The 19679-nt window shown below is 40.1% G+C and overlaps 1 protein-coding gene across 2 annotated transcripts in view; it reads left to right on the top strand.

Annotated features, from left to right (window-relative positions):
- Fbxl20 (F-box and leucine rich repeat protein 20) overlaps positions 1 to 18151 on the top strand; it is a 48553-nt gene extending 30402 nt beyond the window's left edge. For both annotated transcript variants that reach the window (XM_090350752.1, XM_090350753.1), the window contains exons 7-15: positions 1260 to 1355; positions 4293 to 4419; positions 7208 to 7282; positions 8498 to 8628; positions 11426 to 11486; positions 12418 to 12462; positions 14150 to 14206; positions 15904 to 16116; positions 17175 to 18151. In XM_090350752.1, coding sequence (XP_090206878.1) covers positions 1260 to 1355; positions 4293 to 4419; positions 7208 to 7282; positions 8498 to 8628; positions 11426 to 11486; positions 12418 to 12462; positions 14150 to 14206; positions 15904 to 16116; positions 17175 to 17282 — 913 coding nt within the window. In that variant the 3' untranslated portion in view covers positions 17283 to 18151. The remainder of the gene's footprint in view (positions 1 to 1259; positions 1356 to 4292; positions 4420 to 7207; positions 7283 to 8497; positions 8629 to 11425; positions 11487 to 12417; positions 12463 to 14149; positions 14207 to 15903; positions 16117 to 17174) is intronic.
- The last annotated feature ends 1528 nt before the right edge of the window (positions 18152 to 19679 follow it).

Here is a 19679-nt window from a genome sequence, read left to right as displayed (position 1 = left end):
GTCATCCTAGTTATGTGGGAAACATAAATATGCAGATCACATTCCAGGCCTGCAAGGCATGCATGCAAAATCGTATTGGGAAAATAACAAAGGTACTAGAAACATTACTGTAGAGCTACTACCAAAAAAGGAATCAATTAGAACATGTAAGGATGAATCAGGAAGATCCCTTGATCTCAGTAATTCTGAATCAGCCCCATAAAAATGCTGAATTGTATCACAAAGAAATAATAATCATTTATACATGACAGTATATACCTGGCTATCTTATCATTGGGGAAGGATGGGGAAAGCTAGGTGCTGTGACTCATGTCTCTAGTCCCAGCTACTTGGGAAGCAGAGGATTATGGTTTGAGGCCAGATCTTCCAGAAAGTTAAACCCTATGTCAACATAGAAGTCAGACATGTTTCCTGTGTGGACAGGAGCAGGGCCAATTCTTCCTATACCTTATTATGTTATACAGTGGTTTAAGGGTCTAGGTCTCTGGTAGGATACTTGCTTAGCATTTTATGAAGCCCTAATTTCCATCCATGGCCCTGGGGTTGGGGGGAGGGAAGAGAAATGTAAGAGTGAACAGCAGTTTTATATTATGATATACCTTGCAAAAATTCATTTTTTCCCCTAAGTATGTAGTACCAAAGAATCGAACCCCACTCTTCATGTATGCTAGGCAAACACTCTACAACTAGGCAAAACTCCCAGCCTGCAATGGATTATCTTGAATAGAGATTAAAGTGAAAGAACTGAGTTAACTTTGGTCTCATGTTATTTACATGCTTGTAGAACTGATTGTAGCTTTTTAATTAGTGTTTCTAGATTTTATTAAGTGCTCACAGACCTTTTAGAGCTTATAGCGTGCAGTTAATATCTATTATTGTTTACTAATGTGACTAAAGCACCATCTACCTTTGAGGCAAGTTCATATATATCTGCCTCTTCACTGTGAAAGGTCCTGTAGTTATAACTTCAGGGATAGTATGAAAATATTCCATTTCTGGGCTGGGAGTTTGACCTAGTGATAGAGTGCTTGCCTAGCATGAACAAGGGCCTGGGTTTGATTCCTTGATACCACATACACAGAAAAAGCCAGAAGTGGTAGAGCTCTAGCCTTGAGAAAGTCCAACGACAGTGCTGAGGCCCTGAGTTTAAGCCAATTACATTTCTGATCTACATATTCATGTTTACTGAGAAAAGTTTGATGCAGGAAAGATTTTTTTTAATTTTATTTACTCACAGTTTTTCTTTTCTCCATTTTCAGTACATGTACTAGCCTTAGCAAGTTCTGTTCCAAACTCAAGCACCTTGATTTGGCTTCCTGTACATCGATAACCAACATGTCTCTCAAAGCTCTGAGGTAACTTTCTCATAATAAGCATGTTCATTATTATATAATTTTTAAAAATAACTGAAATGCAATTGGAATTGAACCTAGCTATAACTACACTTTTATTATTGAGTATGTGTTGTACTTCAGATTCAATATTGTTTTACTACTTGCTAAATTTGAAGTTACAAGATATATTCAGGTGAAAAGACTAGAGGTAACCAGGATTTCCCAAAGTTGTTCAGTTGATGAGTGAATGATTAGATCTTAATAAGGTTTATTAAAACAGAGAGAGAAGGGGCCATGCACCAGTGGCTATCATCTGTGATCCAAGCTACTCAGGAGGCTGAGATTTGAGGATTGCTGTTCAAAGCCAGCCCAGGCACAAAAGATGGAAAGAGCATGAGACTCTTATCTCCAGTTAACCATCGGATAACCAGAAGTAGCATGGTAGCTCAAGTGGTAGAGCAGTAGCTCAAGTGGTAGAGCCATAATTTTGAGCTGAAAAGCTCAGGGACAGCTCCCAGGCTCAAGAAAATTCAAAAGCCTATAAATCCTAGCTACTCTGGATGCTAAGATCTGAGGATTGCACTTCAAAGCCTGTGTGGGCATTAATAACCCTGAGACTCTTTTCTCCAAAAGTAGGGAAGTAGGGCTGTGTGGCTCAAGGGGTAGGGCAGTAGCCTTAAGCTGAAGAGCAAGAATTCAAATCCCATAGTGCCAGGAGTTTGGCCTGGTGATAAGAGTGCTTGCCTAGCATGCACAAAGCCCTAAGGTCGATTCCTACCACACATAGAAAAAGCCGGAAATAGTGCTGTCTCCAATTAAGAAGTGACATTATGGGTCAAAGTAGTAGAGTGCTGGCCTTTAGCAAAAGGGCTCAAGGACAGCACTCAGGCCCTGAGTTCAAGCCCTACAAGCAACAAAAATAAATACATAAATGAAACATTTTTCATTTATAGAATATTTTCACAGGGGCAGGGAGTTTGGCCTAGAGGTAGAATGCTTACCTAGCATGCACAAAGACTTGGATTTGATTCCTTGGTACCTAATACATAGAAAAAACAGAAAGTGGTGTTATGGCTCAATTGGTAGAGCGCTATCCTTGAGAAAGCCCAAAGACAGCTCTAAGTTCATGCTCCTTGACTGGCAAAAAAAAAAAAAATCACAAATGGTCTCATTTATGTAAAAATATTATGCGGTATGTGGAGACTCTTGTCTCCAGTTAACCATCAGAAAACTGGAAGTGTCATTGAAACTAGGGGCTGGGAATATGGCTTAGTTGTACACTGCGTGCCTAGATGCATGAAGCCCTGAGTTTGTTTCCTCAGTACCACATAAAAAAGGCTGGTAGAGTGCTTGTCTTGAACAAAAGAAGCTCAGAGACAGTGCCCAGGCCCTGAGTTCATGCCCCAGGACTGACAAAAAAAATTTTTGATATAAAAAAATTGTTGAATGCAGGTTCTGTTGAGATAGATATAACTGAGTAAGATATTGTTGCTGCCATATTGCTGCATGACAAATTGATATAACTCAAAGAGGTAGTTAGGGAGAATCTAGAAAGGCTTATGACTGTCTTATACCCGAAGTTTAGAGAAGTTTTCTGTAGTGACTTGCCTGACACTTTGTACAGTGAACTTGAATATAGATCTCCTGTTTGTTTGTTTGTTTGTTTTAATTTATTTTTTGCCAGTCCTGGGTCATGAGTGCTTCCCCTGAGCATCTTTGTGCTCAAGGCTAGGCCATAGTACCACTTCCAGCTTTTCCAGTGGTTTATTGGAGAAAAAAGTGTCATGGGGATTTTTCTTTGTAGACTGGCTTCAAATCAGGATTCTCAGATCTCTGCTTCCTGAATTGCTAGTATTGCAGGAATGAGCCACAGCACCACTTCCTTGAGATTTTTTTGTTGGTCATGAGGCTTGAACTTGAAGAGGCCTGGTCACTGACCCTGAGCTCTTTAGCTCAAGGATACCGCCCCACCCCTTGAAACAGTGCCACTTCCAGATTTCTGAAAGATAAGAGTCTCAGGGACTTTAATGCCCCAGCTGGCTTTGAACCTCCATCCTCTGATCTCAGCCACCTGAGTAGCTAGGATTACAGGCATGACAGATCCTTGAGATTCTTTTTATTTTTTGCCAGTACTGGGACTTGAATTCAGAACCTAAGCACTGTCTTTGGGTTTTCTAAAAGCTAGCGCTCTACCACTTGAGCCACAGCACCACTTGTGACTTTTTCTGTGTATGTGGTACTGAGGAATCAAACCCAGAGCTTCATGCATGCAAGGCAATCACTCTACCATTAGGCCACACTCAGCCCCTACTCCTTGAGAGATTAATTGTCCAAATGTTAAACCAAGGTGATCAAGGCTTAAGGGAAATTAGCATTTTATTATTATTTTTCCAGTGCTGGAACTTGAACTCAGAGCCTGGGCACTGTCCCTGGGGTTTTTTTGCTCAAGGCTAGCACTCTACCCACTTGAGCCACATTACCACTTCCAGCTTTTTCTGTTTATGTGGTACTGAGGAATTGAACCTAAGGCTACAATCACTCTATCACTAAACTACATACCCTCCCAAGCTAGCAATTTTGCAAACAGATTATCCCAAATTCACTTGCAGAAACAATATTCTAGAAGTGTTCCCAAAAAGGAAAATATACAAAGTCTTTGTAATAAAAAAGAAGCCTTTTAAATACAAGTTTGAATATTCTTATTCTGTTAATATAAGTTGAACTACTTAATAGAGAATCTGGGTTTGATTTGAACAGTAAACTATTCTATAAACTTGGAAATGTCACTTAATTTCCATTCCCATCTATCTTTGAAATACAGTGTTATGATTGATTTAAAAGTGGATTTCAGATGGTCCTGCTAGTGATAGAATTTCACATAAACACCACAAAAATGAGACTTCAGTGCCTTTGAAATTGGATGTAGTGATATGCTTGTCTCACTTTTTTTATCCTAAGTGAGGGATGTCCACTGTTGGAGCAGTTGAACATTTCCTGGTGTGACCAAGTAACCAAGGATGGCATTCAAGCACTAGTGAGAGGCTGTGGGGGTCTCAAGGCCTTATTCTTAAAAGGCTGCACACAGGTAATACTCTATATAGTGCTTATGGAAGTCAGAAGGAACATGAGCCCCTTGTAGGCTCCATGTTTGTCTTGAAGAAGAAAATGTAAATTCTTTATATTACTATCCAAAGACACATGGTTACCAAGTATTTTCCTTGGAATTAAAGAAGGGGAAGAACGAGTGCCTGAACAAAGATAAATTGGGAGGGAAGAAGCTAGAAAGGTGTGCTTATACCAAGGATATATCATGGACAAGAAGGGTTTTATATAATTGAATCTGAATTGAAAAATCTGAAGTGATTATTGCTGATTCTTTGAACTGAGTAAGCAAAGAAGTCTGTCTTGGCAATTCCATTTAACACCAAAAATTTTTTACAATTATGCCAAGTACACACAGTATTGTGAATTTTATAGTGTTACTTTCTTACATTCTGCTAGTTGCATCACAAATCAAACACACTTCATTATTAAAATTTTTGTTTTTCTCTACGTCTTTATGCTGATATTAAGGCTTGAATTAAAGATTTAGATGCTGTCCCTAAGCTTTATACAGCTCCATTTCTAGCTTCTTGATGTGTAGTTGGAAATAAGGGACTTTACTATCCAGGCTAGCTTTGAACCATGATCCTCAGATCTCAACCTCCTGAATCACTACAATCACAGGAGTAAGACACCAGCTCCTGGCTCTAATTTTTTTTTTTTTTTTTTTTTTTTGCCAGTTCTGGGGCTTGAGCTCAGAGCCTGAGCACTGTCCTTGGGCTTTCTCAAGGCTAGACCTCCACCACTTGAGCCACAGCACCATTTCTGGCTTTTTCTATGTATGTGGTAACCAAAGAATTAAACCCAGATCTTTGTGCTTGCTAAGCAGGCACTCTAAACAATATTTCACAGTGAAAAAAGTAACATAACAAACAGAGCCTGAATGAATTGATCACGAATATATTTTCTGGGTGCCAGTGAGTCATGCCTATATTTCTTGAGAAACTGAGATTGGGAGAAGTACCATTTGAGTCCAGCTGGGGTGTACAATGATACTTGTTCACAGTTAATAGCTTTGTATGATGTTTCATGTATGTCATCTCAGCTACGTGAAAGAGTGAGATTAAAAGGATTATAGTTCCTGGACAGGTCGGGTATAAAACTCCATGAGATTACATTTCATGAAGCTGGATATGATGTTACACTCTGAAATCTCAGTCCAAACTGGAAGCTTTAAATGCACAGATCCTAGTTTAGCCTTACACCATCAAGCAAGCCCATCTCAAAAATAATGAATAGGCTCACAATTGGGCCTAGTGGTAGAGGGCTTGCCTGGCTTGCACAAAGCCCTGGATTCAATTCCTTGGTACCACATACACAGAAAAAGCCAGATACTGTTGTGGCTCAAGTGGTAGAGCAAAAGTGTCCAAGGACAGTGCCCAGTTGTCCCACTTATTAAATATGTGCTCCTTGCTGGGCACTGGTGGCTCACGCCTCTAATCTTAACTACTCAGGAGGCTGAGTTCTTAGGATTGCCGTTCGAAGCCAGCCCAGGCACAAAAGTTCCTGAGAATGTGATAATGTGGTTCAAGGGGTAAGGCAGTAGCCTTGTGCTGAAGAGCTCAGGTACAGTGCCTAGGCCCAAAGTTTAAGCCACACTACCGACCAAAAAAAAAAAATGCACAGAAGGGCTGGAAGTGTGGCTCAGCTATAGATTGCCTGCTTAACACTTGTAAAGCCCTCAGTTTAAACCCCAGTGTTGAGAAATAGAGGGTTTCAAATGTGCCTGAATGACCAACTGGGTTAGTATCTACCTTATTGATCAGTGGTTACTAAAGCTATACCCTTGAAGCTCTTAATAAGTGCCCTCACACTTTCCCCAATGGGAGAAGTTCTGTTGTTTAAACCAGAGCTTTGGATGTATAACTGCCTTAAAACAACAGCTTGAGCTTCTGGTTGTTTATGGAATCCTAAAAATTATTAAGATGCATCACTATGATAAATGCCTTACCATCTGTTCTCAGTACTATAAGCATAACAAGAGCAGATATGCACTGAGGATTCTACCCTTGGTTGTTTCTCCTAAAAGGGGCTCGTGCCTGTGATCCTAGCTACTCAGAAGCTGAGTAGGATCAAAGCCAGCTGACAGGAAAGTTCATGAAACTCTTGTTTTGAAATTAACTACCAAAAAGTACAAAGTGGAGTTGTAGCTCAAATGGTAAGAGCATTCACTTGAACAGTAAAGCTCAGGGATAGTGCCCAGACCCTGAGTTCATGCCAAAGAGGCGGGAAGAGGGACAGTAGGTAGGGAACAACTAGGTATTTTTGAGCATAGAAATTATTTTAGCTTTATAATCCTGCTACAAAATGCTGCAGGGTATATGTAATTTAACAGAAATATGTCTATGAACACTAGGCAATTTCTTTTTCACATTTTCCTTACATTGGTGATAAGTTAATGTGGTGAGAACTGTTTGTTTTGTTTTGTGTTTTGCCAGTCTTGGAGCTTGAGCTCAGGGCCTGAACACTATCCTTGGGCTTTCTCAAGGTTAGAACTCTTCCACTTGAGCAACAGCACCATGTCTATGTCTATGGTACCAAGGAATCAAACCTGGGTCTTTGTGCATGCAAGGCAAGCACTCTACCACTAGGCCAAACTCCCTGCTGCAAACTGATTTTTTTAATTACACTTGTGTGATAATATGTTGTTTCTGGTTCATTGATCCTTCAAAATGATTGGCTATTTTGATGTTAATGAATATGTACATTCTTAAATATTTTTCCTTTGATACAATATCAGTAATCACTTTCTTATTTCTTAATCCTTATAGCTAGAAGATGAAGCTCTCAAGTACATAGGTGCACACTGTCCTGAGCTGGTGACTTTGAATTTGCAGACTTGCTTAGTAAGCATCTCTTCCCACAATGGTTCTCTAATTAGTAATCATTTTAATAATGTTATTGTATATTTTATCTAGACCTATGACTTTCCCATTACAACCTTACGGATATAGTAGACATACAGATGACGCTCACCTACTTTAAAAAAAAAAAAAACAACTTTAGGCTGGGCAGAGTGGCTCAAGTCTATAATCTAGGCTACTTAGGAGGAAGAAAATTCCAGGCATAAAAGAAAGATTCTATCTCAGCTGATAACTGAGTGAGATTCCTCTAGCCTGATACCCCAATGAAGTGAAGTGCAAAGACTAGGTGCAATGGCACATGCCTTTCAGCTCCAGCGAATCTGGGAAGCATAGATAGGAAGATGGCAGCGGCAGCTCAGGCTGGCCTGGAAATGATGCAAGATCCTACCTCAAAAAACCAATGCAGCCAGGAAAGGTGGTTTACACCTGTAATCTTAGCTTTTCAGGAGGCTGAGATCTGAGAATCGAGGGTTAAAGCATCCTGGGCACTAAGTCCCTATGACTCTTATCTCCAATTAACCACCAGAAAACCGGAAGTGACATTGTGGTTCAAAGGGGTAGGGTAGTAGCCTTGAGCTAAAGAGCTCAGGGACAGTGCCCAGGCAGAGTTCAAGCCCCGTGACCCACCAAAAACAAAAAGCCAATGCAAAAAGGAGTTGGAGAAATGACTCAAATGGCCCTGAATTTAACTACCAGTTAACTGAACTTAACTGGTAGTTAAATTCAGGGGAGTGGGAAGAGAAAGAGGTTGCCACTTACTAAACAAAAACATCAGTATTTAAAATTACAATTACCAGGTGTTTTTGGCTTATGCCTACAATCCTAATTACTCAGGAGACTAAGACCTGAGGGTCAGCATTTGAAGGCAATCCAGGCAGGAAAGTCCATGAGACTCCTAGCAAACACACACACCAAAAAAAACTGCAAGTAGAGCTGTGGCTTAAGTGGTAGCACACTAGCCTTGAGCACAAAAGCTCAGATACAGTGCCCAGGCCATGAGTTCAAGCCCCAGAATCAATACCAAAAATAAAATTACAGTCATACTTTATAACCAATTAAAATGTGTTAGTATTATTAGTAGGTCAGGACTATGGAAAACTAATGATCTATAGATAATAAGCAGCATATATGCTTTGAATTATTAATATTTTTTCCTTTTTCTTCTAAGTGACTAATATCTCTGGATTTTTTTTAAAGCAAATCACAGATGAAGGTCTCATTACTATCTGCAGAGGGTGCCATAAGTTGCAGTCTCTTTGTGCTTCTGGCTGCTCCAACATCACAGATGCCATCTTGAACGCTCTAGGTCAGAACTGCCCTCGGCTTAGGTAAACTTTTCTTATTTAGCCAAAAGTAAATAAATTAATTAAATTAAAAAATAAGCTGGGTACTGGTGGCTCATGCCTGTAATCCTAGCTACTCAAGAGGCTAAGATCTGAGGATTTCAGTTCAGAGCCACCCTGGGCACAAAAGTCCATGAGATTCTTATCTCCAATAAACCACCAGAATACTGGAAGTGGCTCTGTGACTCAACTGGTAGAACAGTAGCCTTGAGCTGAAGAGCTCAAGGACAGCTCAGGCCCAGAATTCAAACTTCACAACCAACAACAACAACAAAAAAGAGTGGGTCTTGTAGAAAAGAAGAGCCTAATTTCTCTATGACTCCTCTAACTATAAGATTACCTGAATATTTACAGAGAGTTCTGTGTTAATATGCAGTCATAAAGATGACATAGCATGCTATTTTCATAGAAGTGAACCCCAAATGCCTTTTATTTTAGATTTAATTACCTCATGGCCAAGCGCTGTAATCCTAGCTACTCAGGAGGCTGAGATCTGAGGATTGAGGTTCAAAGCCAGCCCCGGGGAACTAAAGGTCCTGAGACTCTTATCTCCAATTAACCTCTAGAAAACAGGAAGTGGGCTTAGCTCAAGGTTAGGGCAGTAACCTTGAGCTGAATTGCTCAGGGACATTTCCCAGGCCCAGTTCAAGCCCCGTGACCCACAAAAAACAAACAAGAATTACCTCATTTAACCACCATAACATATGTTATAGATGAGAAAACCTAAGTACAAGAGAGGTGAAGTAGGTTAGGCGCTGGTGGATCATACCTATAATACTTGCTACTCTGGAGGCTGAGATCTGAGGATCAAGGTTCAAAGCAATCTGTTCAAATCTTACACCTGAAGGTTGCAGAAGCAAAGGTTCAAAGCCAGGAAATCTTGCACCACAGCCTGTGAAGCTACTTCTAATACCTTAGTAATTATTAAACCTTCTTAATCTTTTTTTTTCCCTCTCAGCCCTGGGGCTTGAACTCAGGGATTGCATACTGTCCTTGAGCTTTCTCAAGGCTGGTGCTCTACCACTTGAGCCATAAAACCACTTCTGGCTTTTTCTATGTATGTAGTACCAAGGAATCAAACCTGGTCTTCATGGTTGCTAAATAAGCACTCTACCACTAGGCCAAACTCCCACCCCCAAAACTTTTATTTATTTATTTATTTATTTATTTATTTATTTATTTATTTATTTATTTATTTTGCTGGTTGGCTAATGGACCTAACTATAATTGTTATAAGCATATTAGCCTTGGGCAGGGAATATGGCCTTGTGGTAAGAGTGCTTGCTTCATGCCTGTAATCCTAGCTACCCAGAAGCCTGATATCTGAGGATAGTGGTTCGAACCCAACCCAGGCAGAAAAGTCAGTGACACACCTATCTACCTCTAGTAAGTAATTCAGTAAAAGCCAGAAGTAGCACTGTGGCTCAAGTGGTAAAGCACTAGCTTTGAGCACAGAAGCTCAGGGACAGCACTCAGGCAAAGGGTTCGCACCCCAGGACTAGCAAAGCAAAATAATAAAAACTTTAGCCTGAAGTCAGTTGGTCACAAGCAACAATATCAGAAGCCTAGTGTAGAGTACTTATCAGTAGCTAATGAAGTAACCAGACCTCTCTAAAAATGATAAACATTATCCTATTCTATTTTATGTGGCTTTACCAACATCCTGTTTATATCATTATTCCTCTAAAGTACAAATACTCTCAAATGTGAAAGTCCTAATTTGTTTCTCAGTTACACAGGGCTCTTCCATTGTAGCAATCACTTCAAAATATTTTTCAGTTGATAATGATTTTTTAAAATATTTTAGCTTTAGGAGCCGGGAGTTTGGCCTAGTGGTTAAAGTGCTTGCCTAGCATGCATGAAGACCCTGGTTCGATTCCTCAGTACCACATACATAGAAAAAAGCTGGAAGTGGTGCTGAGGCTCAAGTGGTAGAGCTCTAGCCTTGAGAAAGTCCAAGGACAGTGCTCGGGCCCTGAGCTCAAGCCCAAGACTGCCCCCCCCCCAAAAAAAAATATATACACACACACACATGTATTAGCTTTAGTCTTTGAAGTTTGGTCATTATTCTTAAGGAAACAGGTAAATATTCTTTAATGCCATTGTATAGTAAATACAGAGGCCACTGGATGTTTTTCACAGCTGTGTGCGATTCCCCAGTGCTCTGGTTGGATTTAAGTTGATGTTCAACAGTTACTGAATAGGAGAGTGGCTGCCAGCCAGCTGCCCTCTCACTAGGCCTCCATAGGAGCCTTTGGGAGGAAGGAGAAGGCATTCATATGTATGGAATTACATATTTGAGACAGACTTGCAATTAATCAGTCCCTGTGTTGCATTTTTAAAGCTGCTTAAATTTGTGTGAACCTACATGTAAAACAGGAAAAGAAAACAATTTACTTCAGCAGCAAATTAACTGGAATAGAGCATTTATCTCCATTTCCTTTGTTTTCTAGGAACAGGCTGCCCTCTGGGGTAAGCAGTATGCCATCAAGAAGGTTTTTAATGAATTTTGGCATTAACTACAGGCTTCAATTATATTCCTCTGTGTTCTTTGATTATATCTCCCTGAAAAGTGGTATTTACAGGACCACTTTATGATGACTACATGAAAATAAATAGCAAGAACTATACACAGACTTGCTTAGCTGTTAATGTCATTCTATATTATGAAATCCTCAGAGAATAGGATATTTGTTTTCTTTCATTCTTCCTGGTTTAATAGAATTGTTTGTAGGAAACAAGAGCTTGACTTACACTCTTTTTTTTTTTTTTTTTGGAACAGAATATTAGAAGTGGCGCGATGTTCTCAATTAACAGATGTGGGCTTTACCACTCTAGCCAGAGTAAGTGTTTTCTCAAGTTTTCATATATTTGTTTCCAAAGAGTTTTGGGGGGAGAAGCCTTACTTCCGAAGAATAAACAGCAAAGGAAATGTAGCAAAGCAGCAGAACTAGGGGAACTCTTATGGCTAGTTTTCTGAGTATTCTCATCTTAAACCAACAGACTTGCTGCTAAGAATATAACCTGTTCTGGAAAGGTTAGAAAACATGACCCTCTTTGTAGAGACTTGAGTTCTTGACCGTTTCATAAGATGGTAAATTAAACTGAACAGTAACTTCTTTGTGCTTTGTGTATTTAGTAGTATGTAACTGGTAGGTAAGAGTCAGGTTGAAAGATGTGTATGTAGCCCACCTTTTGGTAACTTGAGTTATTTCTGTATTCTCTTGGGGGTTAGTGGTTTGAATGATATATCACTATATAGTAATAGTACTAAGAATTATACTGACTGACCAGTGTTACAGAATAGGGAAAATGTCGTGTCCTTTCAGGGAGGTGGGTAGAGTAATGATTGGGTAAAGGCTCAGCATTCCCAACTCAAGGAGAACATAAGTAAAGTTTGTCTTTTCTCTTCCATAGAAACAATTTTCATTTAACTATTTCTAGTTGAAAAAGATTTCTCTATTAACCCTTACTCAGCAAACTTACTTCCCTGAACTTACTTAAACAGTACTTAAATATTTCATTATTCTACAGTATTGAAATATAGAATAATTGGGACATTTCAGTATAATCAAAATTTTCTAATTGACATTCACAAGATTTTCTGTATTTTATTAATGGAATAAGTAGGAGATGACAATGAATGCCAATTCTGAAACACTTCCAGATTTCACCAGTATGGTTAATACTTACTACACCCTAGGTTTCAGGTCTTAAAATTTTTGCAAATGTTGTAGAAATCTGTGCTATATTGTCTGATTTTGTACTTTTTAGAATTGCCATGAGCTTGAAAAAATGGATTTGGAAGAATGTGTTCAGGTAATATTGTGAGTTTTTCTTTACAGTTAGAGTGCATGCACATCCTTCCTCTCATGTAAGACTCTCATCACTAATTCTCCATTTACTCTGATGCCTTCTAGGCACAGAAGAGAGAGAAGTTCATGGTATATAAATGAAAATGTGGCGAGCCAGGGCTGGGAGTTTGGCCTAGCAATAGAGAGCTTGTCTACCATACACAGACCTGGGTTCAATTTCTCAGTACTATATGCATAGAAAAAAGTCAAAAGTGGTGCTGAAGCTTAAGTGGTAGAGCTCTATCCTTGAGAATGTCCAAGGATAATGCTCAGGCCCTGAGCTCAAACCCAGGACTGGCAAAAAAAAAAAAAAAAATGTGGCTGGCCAAGAGCATAGCCTAGTGGGAGAGTGCTGCCCTAGCATGCATGAAGTCCTAAGTTGGATTCCCCTGTACCACATACTCAGAAAAAGCCGGAAGTGGTGCTGTGGCTCAAGTGACAGAGCACTAGCCTTGAGCAAAAGTGTCCAAGGACAGTGCCCAGACTCTTGAGTTCAAGCCCTAAGACTGGCAAAAAATAAATAAAAATGTGAGGCTGGGGATATGTCTAATGATATAACGCCCACCTAGCATATGTGAGGCTCTGGATTCAATCTCCAGTGCCAGAGGGGTAGAGGAAACCTAGTATAGTGACTCAGGCTGGAGTAGATGCAAGTAAGAAGGTCTCAAGATTGTAGCACAGTCTTGACCATAGAGTAAGTTCCAGACAAGTCCGACTGAGCTATATAACAAGACCTTGTCTCTAAAAAGGAAAAAAAAAAAAAATGAGGCCTGGAAGTTTGGCCTAGTGGTAAAGTGCTTTAACATGCACAAAGACTAGGGTTTGATTCCTTGGTACCTCATACACAGAAAAATCTAGACATGGTGCTGTGGCTCAAGTAGTAGAGCTCTTGTCTTGAGAAAAGGCCAAGGATCGTGCTCAAGCCCAAGGACTGGAAAAAAAATGCATGAAGATTTATCAGAACTTCTTTGATATGTTCCCTTTTCTATATGAATAGCATACATCAATAATTTTTTTTAAATGAGGGGCCAGGAGTGTGGCCTAATGGTAGAGTGCTCACTTAGCATGCACGAAGCCCTGGGTTCAATTCCTCACTATCACATAAATAGCAAATGCCAGAATGGTGCTGTGGGGCTCGCTAGCCCTGGGTTCAATTCCTTCGTACTACAAACACAGAAAAACTCAGAAGTGGTGCTGTGGCTCAAGTGTAGAACACTAGCTTTGAGAAAGCCCAAGAACAGTACTCACGCCCCTGAGTTTAAGCCCCAGGACTGGCCACCAAAAAAAAAAAAAATCCTTAGGAGGAGGCTTATGATGCTAATGAATACTTAGTCTCCTCATTCATTTTTTTCTCCCAATCCTGGCGCTTGAACTCAGGTCCTGGATGCTGTCCTTGGGCTTTCTCAAGGCTAGTGCTCTACCCTTGAGCCACAGCACCACTTCTGACTTTTTCTGTGTATGTGGTACCAAGGAATTGAACTCAAGGCTTCAAATGCTCTACCATTAGACCACGCTCCCAGCTCCCATACACTAATGCATTTTAACCCTGTTATTTAATCATGTTTAGATGGAAATATAATCTGGAATAAGATGCAGCCCATGGTATCGTTTTTACATAAGCTTCCTTTTTTTTTTTTTTTTTTTTTTTTCAGATAACAGATAGCACATTAATCCAGCTTTCTATACACTGTCCTCGACTTCAAGTATTGGTAAGTTTGGCCTTCAAAATAGTACAAGCAAAACATAGGTGGCACATACACTGTCCCTGAGCTCTTCAGCTCAAGGCTACCACCCTATCCTTGAGCCAAGCCCTACTTCCTGTTTTCTGGAGGTTAATTTGAGATGAGTCTCAGGTCCTTTTGTGCCTGGGCTGGCTTTGAACCTTGATCCTCAGATCTCAGCCTCCTGACTAGCTAGGATTACAGGCGTGAGCCACCATGCCCAGCTTTGTGAATTCAGTATTTATTCAGGAGGCTGAGGCAGGAAAACTCAAGACTAGTTTGGCTATATATACTCTATATACAACAGCAATTTCAAAATACCAAAACCAAACAACCAAAAATCCAAAGCAGTTGATATTTTACAGAGAGATTTTTCTTGCTACTACTTTCAGTGATTTCTTAGGAAGACATTTTGGTTGACTGTTGTGTATCCAGGACAGAATACAGAACAGTTTTGGTGTGTTTGGTGGTGCAGTGTTACCTAAATTGGGTCAAGGGTTCTAAGTTTCCCAGAACCAGAGATTTTAAAGAAAATCAGTGAGGAAATGAAGTATGAGATGACCACATAAAGAGCTGTAAAATTTTTCCTCAGCTAATATCTGCTGTTAATTCATGCCCTTGCATCAGGTATTTAATATTTAGTTCCAGGGAATTTTATGTATAAAAAGGCTTCATCCCTGCTTGTCCTGGTACAAAAAAAAAGTGTTAATTTGAGAAGGGGGTAGTTTTTAGTGCTGTCTTACTTCATGAAGAAATTCAGTTACTGGGGCCGGGAGTTTGGCCTAGTGGTTAAAGTCCGTGCCTAGCATGCACGAAGACCCGGGTTCGATTCTTCGGTACCACATACATAGAAAAAAGCCAGAAGTGGTGCTGAGGCTCAAGTGGTAGAGCTCTAGCCTTGAGAAAGTCCAAGGACAGTGCTCAGGCCCTGAGCTCAAGCCCAGGACTGGCAAAAAAAAAAAAAAAAAAAAGAAATTCAGTTACTTCATGAATTCATGAAGTATATTTAGAATTACACAAAACAAAATCAATAATTGATGTCAACTTCAATTTGAATTATTTTTTGTTGTAGTGGGGCTTGGTAATTAATTGGAGGCTGGGGGCTGGGAATGTGGCTTAGTGGTAGAGTGCTTGCCTAGCATGCATGAAGCCCTGGGTTCAATTCCTCAGTACCAAATACACAAAAAATAGTGTCTTGCCAACTTTTCCTGCCTGGGCTGACTTTGAACCACAATCTACAAATCCCAGCCTCCTGAATAACTATGGCATGAGCCACCAGCTGAGGAAAAGTTTTGTGGCTGTCCATGTGCATTCTTTATTTCTTCATAAATAGTGGGCCAGGAGTTTGGCCTAGTGGTAGAGGGCTTGCCTAACATGCATGAAGACCCGGGTTTGATTCCTTGGTACCACATACAGAGATAGTCAGAAGTGGTGCTGTGGCTCAAGTGGCACAGTGCTAGCTACTTTGAGAAATCTCAAAGACCATGCTCAGGCTCAGAGTTTAATCCAGGACTGGCAAAAAACAAACAAAAAAACAGATATAATGATGGCTCCATATTCACAAAAATCAAACCGTGAAGGTGAAGGTCATCAGATCATCTTTCAGGTTTTAAGGTTTTGTACCAGTCTCTAGCTAGAGAAATAACAAAAGATATTTCATCATCCTTTGCTCTATTTGGCTGCAGAGTCTATCTCACTGTGAGCTGATCACAGACGATGGAATTCGTCACCTGGGGAATGGGGCCTGTGCCCATGACCAGCTGGAAGTGATTGAGCTGGACAACTGCCCACTAATCACAGATGCATCCCTGGAGCACTTGAAGAGCTGTCATAGCCTTGAGCGAATAGAACTCTATGACTGCCAGCAAATCACACGGGCTGGAATCAAGAGACTCAGGGTAAAGATGCTGTGTCACTCTACAGCTTTGGTATTCTTAGTCTCCTTTCTATTCGCTTTTCTTTCGCATTCTCAGATTGAGATTCAGACTCTTCTTCTTAGATTGAGATGTTCAACAAGGGGAAAAACTGGAGAGCAAACAGAACAGTAATTAGTCTGGATTTCATGTGGAAACTAGTAGGAAAACTGACTGGAGACAAGGAAAGTAGGTCTCTTAGCAGAGTTTATCCAGTAATGCCGAAATCCTTTTTTTTAAAAGAAGGAATCATGTAGATTTTTGCATTTTAGCCCCATCCTCCATTGTAAAGGAGTAACAGTTCAGATTTCCAGCAGAGAAATCATAAAAAGTTGAGTGGATCTGTTTGTTAGATCATTAACCTCTAAAAATCCATGCCTTGAGCAAATAAATATTGGAGCACCAAACCTCTTGAGTTATAGTTGACTTTAGTTCCTGCTCTCTTTTTTAGATAAAATGGGCTGAGAGTATATCTCTGGTGGTGTTCTTGCGCCAGAAGAGCAGGAAAGAAGGAGGCCAACTAGACCTTATGGCCTACTCTGCTAAGGTCTTTATACCTGTGCCTGCCTATCTGTAATCTCTTCTATCTTCTTGAGATGGACTTGCTGTTCTTCAAATCACTTCAAGCTCTTTAAGTAGCTTGATCATCTTTATACTCAACTTACTTGTTAAGAAGGTACAGTGATGCTAAGGTTTTTAAATATGAGAAAAGAAACGATTGAAAATTTTCTTTGCTTTTTCTAGCTATAGGAATCTAATTCGATTTATCATTAGGACAAAATAAGAGACCAATATGTTGTCCCACCATTTTATTAGTGTACAAAAAGGTGCCAAAGCTTAATTTAGTTGATTTAGTCATTTCAAACAGTGTCGAATGGAACAAAGTAGAAACATAGACCTCTAAATATCCTGACTACTGCTCAGCCTCTACCCTGCGTCATGTCCACTCAGCCCTTCATTCATGCCCCTTCAGCAGTTTCTCTGAAAAGCAGCATTATTCTTTGTTTAAGCCCTCTCTTAGTAATATTTTTGTCTTGTTTCAGACCCATTTACCCAATATTAAAGTCCACGCCTACTTCGCACCTGTCACTCCACCCCCATCAGTAGGGGGCAGCAGACAGCGCTTCTGCAGATGCTGCATCATCCTATGACAATGGAGGTGGTCAACCTTGGTAAACTGAGTATTAAATGACACTTCTGGCGTTACCGTGGAGTCTCTCCGGTGGAAGCGAACCGATCCCAGAATTCTGGGCAAGGGTTACAAAGCAAGGGAGTGTCCAGATCCCCAGAGTCACACATACATAAGCATACACACCCTCACCCTTATCCACTATAGTTCTGTGACCATGGGACTGAAGTTCAAGCTGACTTTATCAAGTGAATTGGTAAAACAGCCATTCCTGTTGGATGTGTCCAGAAGAAAATCTTAGGCCAGGTGGAGGGGAGGGGCCATTCCAGCAAACCCAGTGTTATTGCTACTGTGGTTTCTTTATTTTGTTAAGGGGTTTTCTGGGGGCATTTAGAACAGTAACTGCAGTCCTCCAGGGTCAAGAAGAACATGGAAAAATAATACATGATGTATCCAGGGACCAGAAAGAAAACTTCTTTGCATTGTAAAAACGGTAGCCATCCATTGTAAGATGATGACAGAGCTTCTGTGCTTCCTTGTTTCCATGCCAACATGCTGAGCATGCTCACGAAGGCTCATCCATTCCTTGGGTGTTAGTGTTTGGCACAGAAGTTTCCTAAGTGACTGCATTGAAATCGCTGTGGTCCAAATGTGATTACTTACTCACTTAAGTTATCACCATCTGCATCACCTTTGTGCACCTGTCTTCCATTCTCCGTTGTGCCCTCCTGCACTTTGCTCAGCCTGTCACTTGTTCAGTCTACCTACTCACACTCATCTGTTACTCTTTGCTGTTGTGTTTACAGTTTGCATTTTGGATTATTAGTTGGGGTTATCAAACATTTTTAAGAAAAACATTATCAATAAATATTTTTTTAATTCTGTATTTTACCATTAGGGGACCCTGCCTGAATCTTTGCCAATTTGAAAGAAAACAAAAGTAAGAAAGTTAAGAGAAAAAATAGAGTTAAAACTATTTTGATGAAAACAGAATTTGCCTTTTGGTTTCTATTATATGTTTTGATCTCTGATAATTTGCATGATATGCCCAGTATTCTCTGTGCACATTTTTCCTTGTATCAAACCCACTTACCTATTAAGGAAAGAGAGAAATATATTGTTACTATTAAATGGTAGGTGGCAAATCCCAAAACAGAGCCTGGAAGTCCTTAGCAGTATCCCAAGCTCAGGCATAAATGACTAACATCACCATGTGTTCACAGAAATCTAAGTATGATCACTGACATCCCAGACCTCTGACATTGAGGAATTACTGCTAGAGGAACTGTGCTGCCTTGCCCATTGGTTTATCTTTCCCCTGTTTCAGCTTATCAGGGATACAAGAATGCCATATAATAGCTGGCCATCTGTATGTCAGTGTTAACAGTATCGTATCTGTTGTTGGCACCTTAAAGGACCTGAGCTGTCAACCATATCTATCTCCTTCAGCCTTCCTGTGAGTGGAATATATAAGCAGCCAGTTAAGGCACTGATGCAGTTGCAGAAGTCTTGAGTGGGGGCTGGGAGCATGGCCTAGTGCTTGCCTAGCATGCACGAAGCTCTAGGTTCAATTACTTGATATCACTTACATAGAAAAAGCCAGAAGTGATTCTGTGGCTCTAGTAGTAGAGCACTAACCTTGAGCAAAAAAAGAAGCTCAGGGACAGTGCCCAAGCCCTGAGCTCAAGCCCCAGAACTGGCAAAAAAAAAAGTCTTGCCTAGCCTGGAAACGGCTGCAGAACTAAGGATAGAAGTTTAGTATCCATATTTCAGAGTCCAAGAATCTTATCCTCCAAAAATAAATCAAAGAATGAGGGAAGTAAAATGAGTTTCTAAAGCATAAGATTTCTAAACTCCAAGGCTAGAAAAACTGGTGTGACTTTTTTTAATAGGGTGATTGGGGAAGAGGCTCTTTTAGGATGTTAATGTTCAGTCTACCATGGTCTAAAATCTTCATCTCTTCCACATGATCCAGATTGTTAAAAGTGTTGTTTTAATGCTGCAGGTCTTGGTTCTACCAACATATGTAAAAATAAAATCTGATTTATTTCTCCATTGGTGTGTAGAGAGCAATCAGATAAAAAGTCTGTACTACCCATCATTTTCACATTAAATTATTTTTAAATCCAGTATAGTATGTGTGCCCCTTTAAAAGTTGAGATTAAGGTCTGAGGATATATGTGAAATGGTGGAGCACCTATCAAGTATGAATGAAGTCCTAAGTTCAACCCTAGTATTGCTTCCCACTCCCCAGAAAGAAGAGGCATTTGCCTTTTCCTTTTCTTTCTCTTCAATTCTACTTCACAATACTTTATAGGGAATATTTTTTATTCCTTTTGGTTTTTGAGACAAATTTTCAATATATAGCCTTGGCTGGCCTCAAATTTGCAAAACCCTTGCCCCCCCCCCCCCCAGCCTT

This window comes from Megascapheus bottae, chromosome 17, assembly GCF_031878675.1.
Source record: "Megascapheus bottae isolate mThoBot1 chromosome 17, mThoBot2.hap1, whole genome shotgun sequence".
Lineage (NCBI taxonomy): Eukaryota > Metazoa > Chordata > Mammalia > Rodentia > Geomyidae > Megascapheus > Megascapheus bottae.
The sequence above is the reverse complement of the archived record's forward strand: the minus strand, read 5'-3'. Positions and strand labels throughout refer to the sequence as shown.